General features: G+C 36.8%; 2 protein-coding genes across 2 annotated transcripts in view; one reads left to right on the forward strand and one right to left on the reverse strand.

Annotated features, from left to right (window-relative positions):
• Positions 5895 to 7821, forward strand: LOC109851605 (glycosyltransferase family 64 protein C4). The gene is made up of 5 exons (XM_020421838.1): positions 5895 to 6151; positions 6428 to 6815; positions 6975 to 7138; positions 7212 to 7303; positions 7397 to 7821. Exons 1-5 carry the CDS (start codon positions 5895 to 5897, stop codon positions 7555 to 7557), a joined length of 1062 nt encoding a protein of 353 aa, XP_020277427.1. The 3' UTR covers positions 7558 to 7821.
• Positions 8503 to 15346, reverse strand: part of LOC109819707 (acetolactate synthase small subunit 2, chloroplastic-like) — a 13395-nt gene continuing 6551 nt past the window's right edge. Inside the window, 5 exon segments of the mRNA XM_020385535.1 lie at positions 8503 to 8855; positions 12586 to 12651; positions 14388 to 14540; positions 14626 to 14748; positions 14889 to 14993. Coding sequence (XP_020241124.1) covers positions 8772 to 8855; positions 12586 to 12651; positions 14388 to 14540; positions 14626 to 14748; positions 14889 to 14993 — 531 coding nt within the window. The 3' untranslated portion in view covers positions 8503 to 8771.

Here is a 15346-nt window from a genome sequence, read left to right on the forward strand (position 1 = left end):
GAACTGCGAGCTATAAAACTTCAATAGCTGGGTACAAAACTGGACTAAAGAGTTATAAAAAATGAATAGGGAGTCACGAAGCTGGACTAAAGGCATTGTCACAAAAAAATAGATTACAGACTTCTTTTTTGTAGGCTTTTTTTCCCTGCAGCTTTCATCACACTCATCATAGCACCAGCAATATCAAATTCACCATAATTGACTAAAAAGCTACAAAATCAGGAGAGAATTAATAAACCATGCCTTCTTTCGACTTAATTAAAATAAGCTCAAATCGAGCTACAATTCAACTGCTTCTTCATATGTACACAAAAAGAGATATAGCATCTAAATGAATTATAACACAAAAAAGCGCAAAAAAAATTCCAAAAACATGTGAATTACATAGTCCGAACTGCGGTTGTGAAGAAATCACGGATGTTGATCCCCTTCAATTTGTTCAAAGCCATGACTTGGACGCTACAGCTACAAGTAATTGTGGTCAAGGTTGAAGGAGGAGTGGAGGTCGGCGAAGCTTAATTAGCAGAGACCTGAGGGCATTTTTGCAGCGTCAAGGAGTCGAGGAGAGTGCGAGGCGACGTGGTCGAGGGGAGCTCAAGGCTGTCACGTGGTCGAGGAGAGTTTCCCGTGACAATTGTCAAGGAGAGCGGCTAAGAGGGCAGGCGAGGTGAGGCGAATGGGGCAGTGAAGAAGGCGGGCGAGGTGGGCAGCGAGGGCAAGCGGCGAGGTCAGACGGAGAGAGGAGGGAGGGGGCTGAGATTTGGTCTAAAATGAGAAGAAGGGGCGAGGTAAGGAGCGGCGGCAAATGGGGTCGTGAAGAGGGCAGGCCGAGGTAAGGCGGAGACACGCCGAGGCGGTAGCGAGGGCGGGCGGAGAGGTCAAGGCAGAAGAGACTGGAGGGACGGGGCTGAGAGGTTGGTTCTGAAATGAGAAGCAAGGGGTGATGCGCGGAGCACGGCCGTGCCCGAACTCGAGGTCATGGCCACGCGACGCCTTGCCTCGAGCGACGGCGGGCAAACACGGGGCCGACAGCGGAGTCGGGCAGAGGAGAGGAGAGGGCTGAGATTTGGTTTTGAAGAAAAGAGGAAGAACGGGTGAGCGATTTTTTGGGGGGATGTGTTTTTGAAGGAAGGGCTGTAGATTATTTTGAGATTGGGTTTGAGTGATGGCTGATATTGTTGCACCCGCGTTAAGATCGGCACCTATTAAGGAGGGCATCCCTTACGGGCGTTCCATAATTACCGATATATATATATAGTAGTATATATATATATAGTATATATGAGAAGAGTCATTTGTTCCACCAGAACTTTCTATCCTACCTTACTATATGGGTATATATATTATATATATATATACTATATATATATAATAATATATACTATAATATATATATATATAGTTATATACTAGTATAGGTATATATATATAGTATATATATATAAATTCTCTTCATATGCTTGGCACTTGATCCCTAGGTATCATCAATAAGAGTAGAAAGTTTTGGTGGAAAGTCATTAAATTTGGACATAAAAATTTCTCTGCCTGCTCTCTCTCTCTGCTCTCATATACTATATATATATATATACTGACTCAGTATATATATAGTATATATATATATATATATATACTCCTTTGCAAAAAGAACGAGTTCAGGAAAATATTTCTATGATCAAATATTACTCTTAGTTTTTTTGAATATTACATTGTTATTCTGATCTATTCTAATTATCATATCTTCTTTGAATTACTAACTAAATGATTTATTCTATTCATAATAAGACATAACATGTTATTGGATAAAAGTAATACGTTTCATATAATTTAAATCATTCACTTATTTCAGTTCGTAGAGAAATTAAAAAAACATTAGCTAGCCATCACCTAAATTTTTTTGGACTTTGTAAAAAATATTCTTTAAGTTTTTTAAATTGCAAAACACCCCTACAAATTTAAAAATTTATTAAAGCATCTTAAAAATTACAAATGTTTACTAATTTCAATTCAGTGAGAAATCTGAAAACCATATGCTAGTTAGAAACTAAAAGTTTTTTACTTTGAAAAAAATATCTTGTACGTTTTAAAAATTACAACAATACCCCTAAAAATTCAAAATTTATAAAAAATACATTTTCAAACCTATAAATACATTAAAAACCTACAAATAACAAAAACAACCCCTAAAATTTTATAGAACTTTCAAATACACACTCTGAACATTTTATAAATTATAAAAAACCTTCAAAATTATAAAATTTATAAAAATCCTGATAATTTCGAACCTAACAGTACATTAAAAATATAGAAATTACAAATACCCCTACATAATTTATAATTTATAGAAAACACCCTTAAAACTTTAAAAATTATAAAAAAACATTTAAAATTTAAAATTTACAAAAACACCCTGAGAATTTCAAGTTAATTAGTAAATTGAAAGCATAGGAATTATAAAATAGTCTATAAACAATTTATAATCTGTAGAAAAGGCCTACAAGTTAAAAAATTGTAAAAAGCCCCTAAAATTCATAATTTACAAAAAAAACATCATGAGAATTTCTAACCTGTAGACACTAAAATGAATATGTAAAATTACTAACAACCCCTAAAAAAATTAAATTTTTGTAAAAAAATATCATACACATTTTAAAAGTATAGGTTTAGGAAAAAATTTCATGGTTAATATTACACATAACTTTTTTAAAAATAACATAACTAATTGAAAATCTATTACATATAAAATTTACAAAAAAACACCCTTAAAGTTTAGTACATTGCAAATTACCCCTCTAAAGTTTAAAAACTTTTAATATTTTTTGTAATTCTTTAATTTTAATGTAATGTTTAATAGTTTTGTGTATTTATAAATTATAAAATTTTAGGGTGTTATCACAATTTTTAAAACTTTTGAGGGTGTTTATTTTGTAGTTTTCTAAATTTTCATTGTGTTATCAGTGTAATGCACAGATACGTCAATAATGATGATATTAACGAGTTAGTCATTTTTAAGATTATTAGACCATAGTTAAGTGTGCACATAACTATTCCTCGGTAGTATAATTTATATATGCAAAATTTTTCAGACAATCTATATAATGGTTAAAAAGATTTTGACTTTAATGTACTATTTTTTATAAATTATATTTAATATAAACTTACCATATAATTTTGACTGTGGTCATCATAATTTTAATACGTTTGATTAATTGACTATATATGTATATAAACTATAGATTACTTTACTTTCTCACATGAGCTAATATTTGGTGCTTAATAATTTAAATTATTACTTTTAAATTTAATATAAAGAGGAGTTCGAATAACATTTATTTATTTATCCACAACATAATACAATCTCAATTCCTATTTTTCACTTGAGATTTAATCCATAGTTACGTGTATCGTATTAGTAATTAAAATAATAATTATTTATGCTTAAATTAGGAAGGTTGTAGTTGGTCACTCACTATGAAAATTTCATGAAGATATATACCTTATTTTCTATAGCTATCTGCACTGCCCATGTATATTTTATAAATTACTTCTTAATTTGACATATTAAATTATTTTTTCTTTCTAGAAATTTCTTCTTTGACTTTGAGACTATGTAATCACTATATCACTATTCTAGCGTAGAAATGACCTCACTCTTTCTATTCCATAAAAGGAGACAACTCTTTTTAGAGGTGGTGGGGGAGAATTATTTATCTGAAATTGAGGTATCCAATAATTGGTAAAGATAGTTGTAGGTAAATATTAGTGCATAGAATAGGATGAGAATGTAATTAAGTTTCTTAAGTCCAATATAATCTATATACAATTTGTTTCCTTATCTTTATACTATGTATATCTACTAAGAATTTATTAATTTTCTAGGCTAATGATGGATTAGTATTAAAAATTAAAATTTGATTAGTATAGGATAGTTCAAACTTTTAGGGGTATTTTTGTCTATCGAAAGATTTTCTCGAACTCGTGCTTTTAAATGGAGTATGCTATGATATGATATAACCGACACGCCTCCAAATAATTTAAGGCCCACAACATCCAACGTGGCCCAGCTCAAATTCTGCCTAAAAAAACTAATGCTATGTGGGCCCATCTAACATAGACAAAAAGTCTTATATATAACCCGACACACATCCATATACTTTAAGCCCACAACATCCAACATGGCCCAACTCAAATTCTGCTTACAAAATTAATCCTAAGTGGGTCCATCTAACAAAAAGTCTTACCTAATTTAGAGAAACCATCAGACGACTCATGGGTATCCAAGTAAACCTATGAGTCGGTCTCCATCATTAGCGTTTCTAGTAGAAGAAATCATGATGATTCACGATGGTCATACTTAATACGATCATCTTGCAAGTTTGTAAAGTAAGTGATAATAATTAGATGTATAACTTACTAACCGGACCCTTATTTTGGGCTGTTTGGTTGAAAACCCTGATTTTGACAAAAATCCAATTTTGAGGGGCCAAAAAAACTACTTTTTATGTTTCCCGATGACTTTTCAGATTTGTTTTTGTTTTCTTAGTTGGTTGGTTCAAAAACAACCTCAATTCCTAGAAAACCACAATGTCTATTGTTTATTTGGTGAGAAAATAATAATTTGAAACTAAATTCGTAGGAAATGATTTGGGTGGTTCCGAAGAAGCCACCTCACATTCTCTTAATATTTTGTTCTCTTTTATTACCCATTTGAGAGTAAAAAAGTCCGAAACGTATTTTCTCATAGTTGTAAGAAGCCACTTCCAAAAAAAAGGAAAAAAAAATAGAGAAAGAAAGCTTTGAAACAAACAAGGGAATTGGAACAAATTTATGTAAAAGCTAATGTGTATTTTCCCAAAAATGATTTTCTGGGGGTGTTTTCTTGGTTCTCTGGCCGAAGCAAACTGCCCTTGTTTGTTTGCTTAATATTAATCTTATATTAATCTTATATTAATCTTATATTATAAGCATTAATACATCAATATCCAACCCACATCCTCTCTCAAGTGTAGAATTTCACAAATGCCTAAATATAATAGTTTTTAATATTTTGGGATTTGATATCCCAAAATTGGTTTTGAAACAAACAAAGTTATCGATTTCTAAAACCTTATATCCCAAAAAAAAGATGGAAACAAGAGAGAGGATTTCACAAATCCTAATAAAATATTATTGTTTTATAATTTAGGGATTCAATATCTCAAAAAAAAAGTGAAACAAACAAAGTTATGAATTTTTAAAACCACAAAAAAGCACTTTTTACATCCCAAAACTATCATATCCAAAAAAAAAAGCAAAACAAACACCCCCTTATTATCAAATGTCGAGTTAATCTAAAAACGCGTACATCCTTATCCGTTCCATTGATTCATAGTTGATGTAGCAGCAGCTCGGAGTCCCTCGACCAACCTCGGTGAGCATGAGGGGATGGTGTTAATGCGTCATAAGTCGAGCTGAGCGATCATTATTCGTCATGTGACGCGCACGCTCTCCCACCTTTACTAATTTTCGAGAGATAGGCGGACCGGACCGAAAAGGTTATTATTAAAGGCCAAATTCAAGAAAAAGGAAGCACCTTTCTTTCTTTCTTGCTTTCCTTCTTTCTTTCTTGCAAGTGGAAATATGAAAAAAAATAAAAAAATTCTTCTGCTGTCCGAAAAGTAGAATCAGATCCACATCCTTCGTGTCTATGAGTCTCTTATATAGCAGCAGTCATCGTAAAGGGTAAATAGTAAGTAGTTGGGGGAGGATTGGGATAGTGGGCGGGGAACCAACATACATGGGATTAGGGGGAGGAGGAGGAGGATCATCAGCATCAGGATCAGCATCAGAATTGGCATCTAATAAGTCGGAAGCCATTATCAACAGCAAAAGCAAGAGCAGCAGCGTAGGCATCCTGGATGAAGTTGTCTACTCACCGGCGAAAGCCAAGTCGCTGCAGCAGCTATAAACTCCTGCTGCAGGTTCCAAGGATTCGGAAGGGGGCTCTAAATACTGCTCTTGGATATGGAGCTCATGTCCTCAAGATGAGGATGTTGCTTTGGGGTTGCATCTTCTTTTTCACTCTGCTTGTTTTTGAGCAACGCCTCCCACATCTCATGGGCTGGAATCATCACCCACCACCACCACCACCTCCTCCTCCTCCTCTTCCTTCCAGGTTTGTATTATTACTACTATTCCATTATTAACTACAACGTGTAGTTAATTTTTGTTGGCTCGATCTGCTGGTTATGTAGGTAGATAGATAGCCTGCACGGACAACATAACATAATTATATATGAGCTAGAACACAGTATACAATTAATTAATATTGTGACTTTGGATGCAGCAACGAATTAAGGGGTATTTTTTTTTATTTTTTATTTTGTGTGTGTGGCTTTGTTACCTCTTCTTCTATGTAAGATTAGGATGTTAAAATTGGACACTCAATCAGGGGTGGGTACACGGTAGTGATAAACACTTGGAAGCGCCACCCGATGCTGAAGAGAGCCGTGGCTCATTATGCAACCTGCAGCCAGACCCATGCCATTCGTGTTGTTTGGAGCGAGAGCGATAAGCCACCAGACAGTCTAGACGCTTATCTTACGCAAATCATATCCCAAGCTCCTCATAAGCCCAGTCTCAGGTTTGAACTTAATGAGGAGGACAATCTCAACAATAGATTTAAACCAATCCAAGATGTCGCAAATGACGCCGTGTTCTCAGTGGATGACGACGTGATTGTGCCGTGCCCCGCTCTGAATCTTGCATTTTCAGTCTGGCAAACTGCTCCCCACACAATGGTCGGGTTTGTTCCTCGCATGCATTGGCTGCACCACCAGGTACAATAATCTGTGCTAGCTGCTAGATAAAATGCATCGATCCCACAGATATATATATATATATTTCATGATTGTTTGACACGACGAAGGGAGCTTTCTAAGACATAGCCATTCAGATTTCCCGAGACGTGTATAATAATATATTGCTGTGGCGCGCAGGAGAATGGTATAACATACTACAAATATGGAGGTTGGTGGTCGGTGTGGTGGATGGGTACGTACAGTATGATTCTCTCGAAAGCAGCATTTTTCCATCGCAAATACCTGGACGTGTACACTTATGACATGCCTTCCTCGATTCATGATTATATAACCATAGAAAGGTCCGACTTTGTCATTGATTCTGTAAGTTCTTTAATACGGGTTTTTAGATGTGTTTATCTTCTCACTCGCCAGGCCTTATCCTACATCCTCTAGGAACTGTGAAGACATTGCCATGTCGTTGCTTGTTGCCAATGCATCTGGAGCTCCACCAATCTGGGTCAGAGGTAAATGCTGAGTTACTAATACATGCCCCTTCAAATAAGGGACGGGATATTACCATGAATTTTGTCCTTGATATTTTTTGGTACTTGTTACAGCAAGGATATATGAGATAGGATCCTCAGGCATCAGCAGCTTAAAAGGTCATACAAAGAAGAGGGACAAATGCCTCAACGACTTCATTTCCCTCTACGGAGCTGTGCCCCTAGTAGCGACCAACATCAAGGCTGTGGATGCGAGTCAAGAATGGTTCTGGTAGAGCCCGACAAATCTTTCCACTTTGGGTGATGCATGTATTGCTCTTCCATCATTGCTCTTTAAATTTTGTATGATGGCATGTACCATGACTTCACAATTACCATCCACTTCGTTCTCCTCCGGATCACCATTGCACAACTGAAGAGGTGATTGTAACTTACTTTTAGATCCAAATTATTATGTACAAGCATGATGACTTGCAAATTTCTTCTCCTGATGGTGAATGCTGCAGCCGTAAATACATTTCATGTTTGAAATTTGGGTTCAAATATTTTTGTTGCAGATTCAAATATGCAACTACCATTAAAACGTAGCGCATCAGTGTCTCGATTTGCACTCCATTGCTTCTCGAGGAAGACCCTAACGAATAGATCTAAACTACCTTAATAGAGAACTATTGGATTTTCTTCTGTCTCAGCCATAACTTTACCATCTCCAATGAGCATGCCTTGCTTTGTCTCGCAAAAATTTGATGCCATTCTCCGCTTTACTCTGTTAGAACATTGCTTGCTTCTCTGCAAGACTGCGTGGTGGTGATCTCCGTTTCTTTTGATATCTGATTTGAGGAATCAATGTATTTGCTCCTTCCTATGGTCTCGGCGATAAAAGATTAAAAAGATAATTACCTGATCTCAATTGATCATTGTATGCAATGATGATCCATGTCTGCACTCCGTCAACATCTAGCACATCAATTTTAATGGTGAACAACCATGTCCCAGTTAAAGAATTGTATTCCACCTTAAAGAGAATGCTTGGTGGTGTCAGAATCAAGCAACCTAACCAAAACAGTGTGTCAAGTGTCTTGAGAAAGCAGGTGAAGTGATCCATCATCATCAAAATGCGGTATACACAGCTCATTAGAAAGTTGAATTTGTGCATTCCGTGCCAAAGAAGATGGCCACAACAAGAATTGGGTTAAACGTTGAAAAAGTAATAACAAAAATATGAGAAGAGGTCGTCACAAGTATCTCATTCATGAAAAGTAATAATCCTGAAATAACGCAACATTCAGAAATAAATTATGCACAGATTATTAAAACATAGCAGTTATTTATTTAAAAGGAAGGCACCCTTTGGCGATCTTTTCCAGCGAAATGAAGCCATAAGTTTAAGCCCATATCCAAAACAGCTGATAATTATACATACCAGCTACAAAACTTCACTCAAAAAACTACCAATGTACATTTTGACTTCAAAGCATGGCTACCATGACTAGAGTGGAAATGAATACCCACGCAAATACTTAGAATCCACTCCCGATTCACGAGCCAATGCAACACGACCGGTTCTAGCTACCTGCAAAGCATAAATGAGCAAGTTATACAATTAAGAAATAAAGAAAGATGAAATGCCTTTTTCACTTCTTTCCCTTTGTGTTTTCGGAAAGAAAATTTTAATGCAAAGATAGGTGCAACATTAGTGTTTCTGGAAAATTTGATGTAAAAGAAATGAAAGAAAAATTGATTTGTATTCTCTCAAAATCGATTACAATTTGGATTTCGATTACAAAAGAGAGGAGAATGATCTGGATTCTTCCATTTGTTTAATTCTGGGTTCTTCACGGTGGCGATGAAGTACCTCCCTCGAATACTCGCGTCGAGTTTGCTCTCCGTTGACGATCCGAACGTCTCGATTCACTGGAACATGGTCTTCTCCTCACGATTTGACGTTGTGGAGGACTTGCGTGGCAAGTTTGAAACTCTGACCGAGTTTAGAAGAACTTACAGAGCAAGTTGAAAACTCTGGACGAGTTGATAACTCAGATCGAGTTTAACTCTGAACGAGTTTGAACTCTTGAAAAAGAGTTGATTTGAACCGAAAGTTCGGTTAATCAGCCAAGGGAATGCTCCAAGGATTTTGTTGCTGCAAAAAGCTCTAAGATGCCCGATCAAGGATCCCCAAAAAGTCAGTCCAAAAAGAGCATCCGAACTCAGTTGAGTTTTTCACTATTTATAGGGGATTTAGGGGTGTAACCGCCCCCTTAAATCTCTTCTTATTGAGGGTTTAATAGGGTGTAACTGCCCCCCATAAATCTCTCCATGATAGGGTAGTGATCCCCTCAAATCGTGGGGAGAAAACGATTCTGGAACCGTTCAAATCGTGCTTGAACGAGTCAAACGCTGAAAACAGCGTTCTGGGCCCGAACTCTGCGTTTTAGACCTGAAACGCAGAGTTGGGTCTGTTTTAGGCTGAAAACGCACAGGTCGCGATGAACTCTGCGCTTTGGACCTGGGACGCAGAGTTAGGTTCTACATGAACTGTGCGTTTTGGACCTGGGACGCAGAGTTGGGCTCTGCATGAACTGTGCGTCTTGGACCTGGGACGCAGAGTTGGGCTCTGCATGAACTGTGCGTTTTTGTCATTGGACGCAGAGTTGAACTTTGCGTTTCAAGTCCACGAAATCTGCGTTTCGAGTTTGGAACGCTGCCACGACCTCTGCGTTTTGAATCTGGGACGCGGGCATGACCTCTGCGTTTTGAATCTCAAATGTGGTCACGACCTGTGTGTTTTGAGTTTAGAACGCGGACATGACCTCTGCGTTTTGAGTTTGGAACGCGGGCATGACCTCTGCGTTTTGAATCTTGGATGCAGAGCTGAGCCTCTGGCAGGCTCGGTGAACTTCAGCCTAAGTCCAATGTTCAGACGAAGTCCAGTCTTACAGACGGACTTCAGAACATAACTTGCTGCGAAGAACAGGTCATAACTTTCAAACCGTAAGTCGGAATTGGACGAATTATATATGAAAATCGGCTATCTCGATGAGACGGAGCCGACCAAATCAACCTCATAGGGTTCGGTTTGCTCCGTCGGTTTTGCCAAATTCCTTACGATTTGAGAGATATCTGTGTTTTAATATAAAGAGACCGTCAATTTGTAGTCTCTTTTGCTAGAGCGTTGCAAAGATCATCACCTTGTAACCTTCGTCTTGGCTCCTTGAAAATATGAGTCATCAGATTGTAACTCCCGATGTTGATTGTGAAGGCTGTTGAATTAGAGCTTTCATTAGTTGTGGTGAAGGTCGTCAGATTGTAACTTTGTACGTGAAAGTCTTCAAATTGTAGCCTTCTGGAAGTCGTTAAATTGTAACTTCCGTCATCGGTGTTTGATGGGGATAAGATATCTGTTGTGATTTTTAGATAGCCTACAATTAGCACATGACTACTCATCTGAACAGTGTTCTAAAAGAAGTAAATGAGGCTGCCTTGAGGATTTTTGACGGAAAACCCCTTCATGCATACAAGAAGATGAGGATGAGGTGTATGCTTCAACAAACGACTTGCAACCGAAGCATAAATCATATGCTTAACTTTGTAGTTAATGCATTTCACATGAGTAAAGCATAAGTTCACACTTCATTTGCAAGTCATTTGTAGAATCTATAGAGTAAGAGGAGCAGCTGATTTGCCTGAGCATAACTACAAGTAGACTCTAAATTGTTTAAAAAGACAGAATCTTCTTATCAAAACCTAGCTTCCATACAGGTGGAAGTAAACCAGCAAAGGTAAACAAGAGATAGTAACAAAAAATGTCAAAGACTACTTTAACATGCAACAACAAGAACTACATAATTTCCCTATGATGACTGCTAGAACATGAATGCTAAATAAAACCATATTAACGAATCTGCTTTTGTCAGAGTAATATATCTGGTAGTTCGTCAACTGTAGTGCATATGGAATAGAGGGGGGAAAATCAAGAAGGGTGATTGACCAAACATTTTTTAAAGAGTTTCAAAGTAATGAAAACTCTTAAGTTAAATTTCTACAGTATATAGATATTAATACAAATTATTCGAGTTGAGAAACAAACCTCACAGATTCCATAGGGTTCCAACAACCGCTGAAGCGCGACCATCTTGTCAAAATCTCCAGTAAATAGTTGTAGTGATATTCGTTTCCGCTTCGGGTCGCAAAGACTTCTTGTTCTTCTTCAGAGAGCGGGAAAGCTATGATTCTTTCGTCATCTTCTCCTGGGATAGCAGAGACTCCGCAGCAAGACTTTCCTTTCTCTTTGGACTTCTTCTTGGATGACGATCCAGCCCATTGTTCATCTTTAATCAGATCGGGATGAACCCAGAGGATTTCACTGTTTGGGGCTGTATGTGGCACAAGCCCTTTTTGGCGCTGTCCATGTGGGTCATCATTCACCGTCTTCATTATGAGTCATCAGATTGTAACTCCCGATGTTGATTGTGAAGGCTGTTGAATTAGAGCTTTCATTAGTTGTGGTGAAGGTCGTCAGATTGTAACTTTGTACGTGAAAGTCTTCAAATTGTAGCCTTCTGGAAGTCGTTAAATTGTAACTTCCGTCATCGGTGTTTGATGGGGATAAGATATCTGTTGTGATTTTTAGATAGCCTACAATTAGCACATGACTACTCATCTGAACAGTGTTCTAAAAGAAGTAAATGAGGCTGCCTTGAGGATTTTTGACGGAAAACCCCTTCATGCATACAAGAAGATGAGGATGAGGTGTATGCTTCAACAAACGACTTGCAACCGAAGCATAAATCATATGCTTAACTTTGTAGTTAATGCATTTCACATGAGTAAAGCATAAGTTCACACTTCATTTGCAAGTCATTTGTAGAATCTATAGAGTAAGAGGAGCAGCTGATTTGCCTGAGCATAACTACAAGTAGACTCTAAATTGTTTAAAAAGACAGAATCTTCTTATCAAAACCTAGCTTCCATACAGGTGGAAGTAAACCAGCAAAGGTAAACAAGAGATAGTAACAAAAAATGTCAAAGACTACTTTAACATGCAACAACAAGAACTACATAATTTCCCTATGATGACTGCTAGAACATGAATGCTAAATAAAACCATATTAACGAATCTGCTTTTGTCAGAGTAATATATCTGGTAGTTCGTCAACTGTAGTGCATATGGAATAGAGGGGGGAAAATCAAGAAGGGTGATTGACCAAACATTTTTTAAAGAGTTTCAAAGTAATGAAAACTCTTAAGTTAAATTTCTACAGTATATAGATATTAATACAAATTATTCGAGTTGAGAAACAAACCTCACAGATTCCATAGGGTTCCAACAACCGCTGAAGCGCGACCATCTTGTCAAAATCTCCAGTAAGCTAGATTTAAATAAAGAAATTCCACTATAAGGTTTAGTTGGAGAATTGTATACATATAAGTATACATAAAAAAAATTATTATACATAAAAAACATGAAGATGTTTGCACATAAAATTTACAACGAAAGATACAATACGGATGCCAAAATCCCCAAACAGGTTCAGAGTTTTCCCTAACAGGGCTACACCCAGATCATGCTGATTTGTAAACATGTTTATCCTGGAACATGCTACGTCCTTCAATAATACTAGGGGCTTAAGTTTAAATTCTTAACCTGATGAAACAGCATTGCACAGTTCTTTCAATGTAGCGGACCTAAACAGATGAAATGATCAACCATTTTTTGTAATATGTTACATGAAACCATGCATTATAGCATATATGAACAATAATTCACAAATAACAATGAACTTCAAGACGCTTAAATTTTGGTACTGAGCCTTTATAATATCCAAGCTTTTTATGTGACTCTAGTTTATTATAAGCACCAACCATGATAGTGTTTAAACCACTTTAAAACCTCCACTTTGAGGATTTTGATGGAATAATTTGCTCGCTAATGATAAGAAAAATACTAGTCTGACCATAAAAAGAAGTTAATGAAAGGAGGAGAGTAAAATAATATGAGATGGAGAAGTTGTGCGAGATGCTCTACACACTAGGGAAGGAGAAATTTAAGAGACAACAATGAGAGAAAATATCCATGCCGGTCGATAATGAGACACACAAGCCCCTCAAGTCATTAATACAGAGAAGTAAAGAAGGTCAAAAGCAAAAAAGAAGGTAATTTGCAAATTAACTTACAATCTAGAATCCAGATATATGGGGAATTAGGAACGCTAAGGTGAGAAATGAGTGTGTGAAGATTCAGATTTTTGGACAGGTTAAAGGAGAATCAACTCAACAGTACTACAGGCATATCAACATACATGAGGAAGTTCTGAGCAAAATCCAGCAAGGAGAAGCGCCCGTAGAAGTAGACAAGAGGACGGATATTTGAAGATATGACTTCACTCTTGCAAGAAATATTCAGCTTGGTAACCCATTGGATGATTCATGGTTATAAATTGGTTTATTTTGTTGGAACCTCTGTGGAGATGCTGGTCTTCGTATTATTATGTAGCAACAACTTTTCATTTCTTCTAGTGAAAGAACAATCGAAAGCCTGCCCCTTTTCTAAGAAAAGGATATAAGAGTCAAATCACTCGATAATAGAGGGGCAAGTTAACATGTAACAGAAGACTAGGGAAAAAAACATGATTCAATAAGTGGATACGGGAAGCCTGTTTCAAGAAATAATTCCTTCCTTGTTCAATTGCTTAATGATGGCGCATGTCGTCCGATTATTACAGATTACATTTCAGGAAACTTACCTATGAATCGTTAATGTGAAAAGAACCTGGCCCTTTCATTGAGCTGAATGGAGAAGACCGACTCATGTCACCTGATCTAGAGACATATGCATCGAACCTTCTTAATGTATATCAATATCATCTTTTGTAAAACAAAAGGCAAATGGAACACTGAATAGATCAAGTAAATTGAAGAACAAAAAAATCTAGGTAATTGATTAGCCGACCAAGAAAATCTAGACAATTGGCCAATACTTGAGAGCTGATGCCATGTTAAGTGATACACGTCACGGCGAAACTTACATTCATGGAAGACATGCAAGAGTATCTTGACCAGCATGCAGTTTAAATCAAAAGGAATCCTAAGTTTCAAAAAGGCCAACCTGAAGTGTGACTGTATGACCAGATACATCAACAGCTTTTGCTCGGAAAATGTCAGCAATATCTAGGATGTCCCTCCTAACAGTAGTGTTGACAGCAACTTTTATTAGCATCAGTTCTCTTTCAGCAAAAGGCATGTGTGTCAAATCTTTGACCTGAGAGAGAAACAAAACTTTTATTTAAACATAAACCTTAATCCCGGCATATAATTGGTTAAATAATATATCATTAAATATTCACCTCATGCACATCAATAAGCTTGTAAAGTTGCTGGACTAACTTGCCAATAGATTCATCGGTCCCAGGAACAACAGTCGTAATCCGAGAGATTCCTTCCTTCTCAGCTGGACCAACAGCAAGACTCTGCAAAGAACAAGGCCAGTGACATGAAAATAAAGCTCTAATACAAATAATTAGACAATGCAACCTTCCTCTTGTGCATATGCACGCGAATATGCACATCCACACACACCAGCATAGAGAAATATTTGAGTAGCAGAAACCTGAATGTTGTAGCCCCTCCTAGAAAATACTCCAGTGACAATGTTGAGAACTCCAGGAGAATCGTTCACAAGGATGGATAAAGTATGAGAACAAAGACCGCTTGCCTAAAATAACAGAATTAGGAGTTAAATTTCAATGAATTATGACATATCTGCACTCATAAGAAGCTATTACAAACCAATCTATCAGTAGATATTTGTAATGGTGAAAATAACAATAAGTATATTTGCAAGCCAACAAATTTTGCTTAATTTGTTTTAAATTGTAGGCGCAATGGAAAGCAAATCTGATTATGTTTCTCCCTCTCTTATTGGAAACTAATAGATGAGCACATAGAGATAGATATAGATAAATACATATCTTTCTTGGGAGTAACTCCTAATAGATGAGCACATAGAGATAGACATACGTACATATTTCTTTCTTGGAGATAACTCCCTCCCGCCCTCTCTAATTC

The sequence above is a fragment of the Asparagus officinalis genome, chromosome 8 (assembly GCF_001876935.1).
Source record: "Asparagus officinalis chromosome 8, Aspof.V1, whole genome shotgun sequence".
NCBI lineage: Eukaryota > Viridiplantae > Streptophyta > Magnoliopsida > Asparagales > Asparagaceae > Asparagus > Asparagus officinalis.

Excerpts from the sequence above, each read along its gene's own strand:
- LOC109851605 (XM_020421838.1), top strand. The coding sequence starts at position 5,895 with ATGAAGTTGTCTACTCACCGGCGAAAGCCAAGTCGCTGCAGCAGCTAT. Across the intron at positions 6,152-6,427 it reads CCTCCTCCTCTTCCTTCCAG|GGGTGGGTACACGGTAGTGA; the intron begins GTTTGTATTATT and ends ACACTCAATCAG. Across the intron at positions 7,139-7,211 it reads GATTATATAACCATAGAAAG|GCCTTATCCTACATCCTCTA; the intron begins GTCCGACTTTGT and ends CTCACTCGCCAG.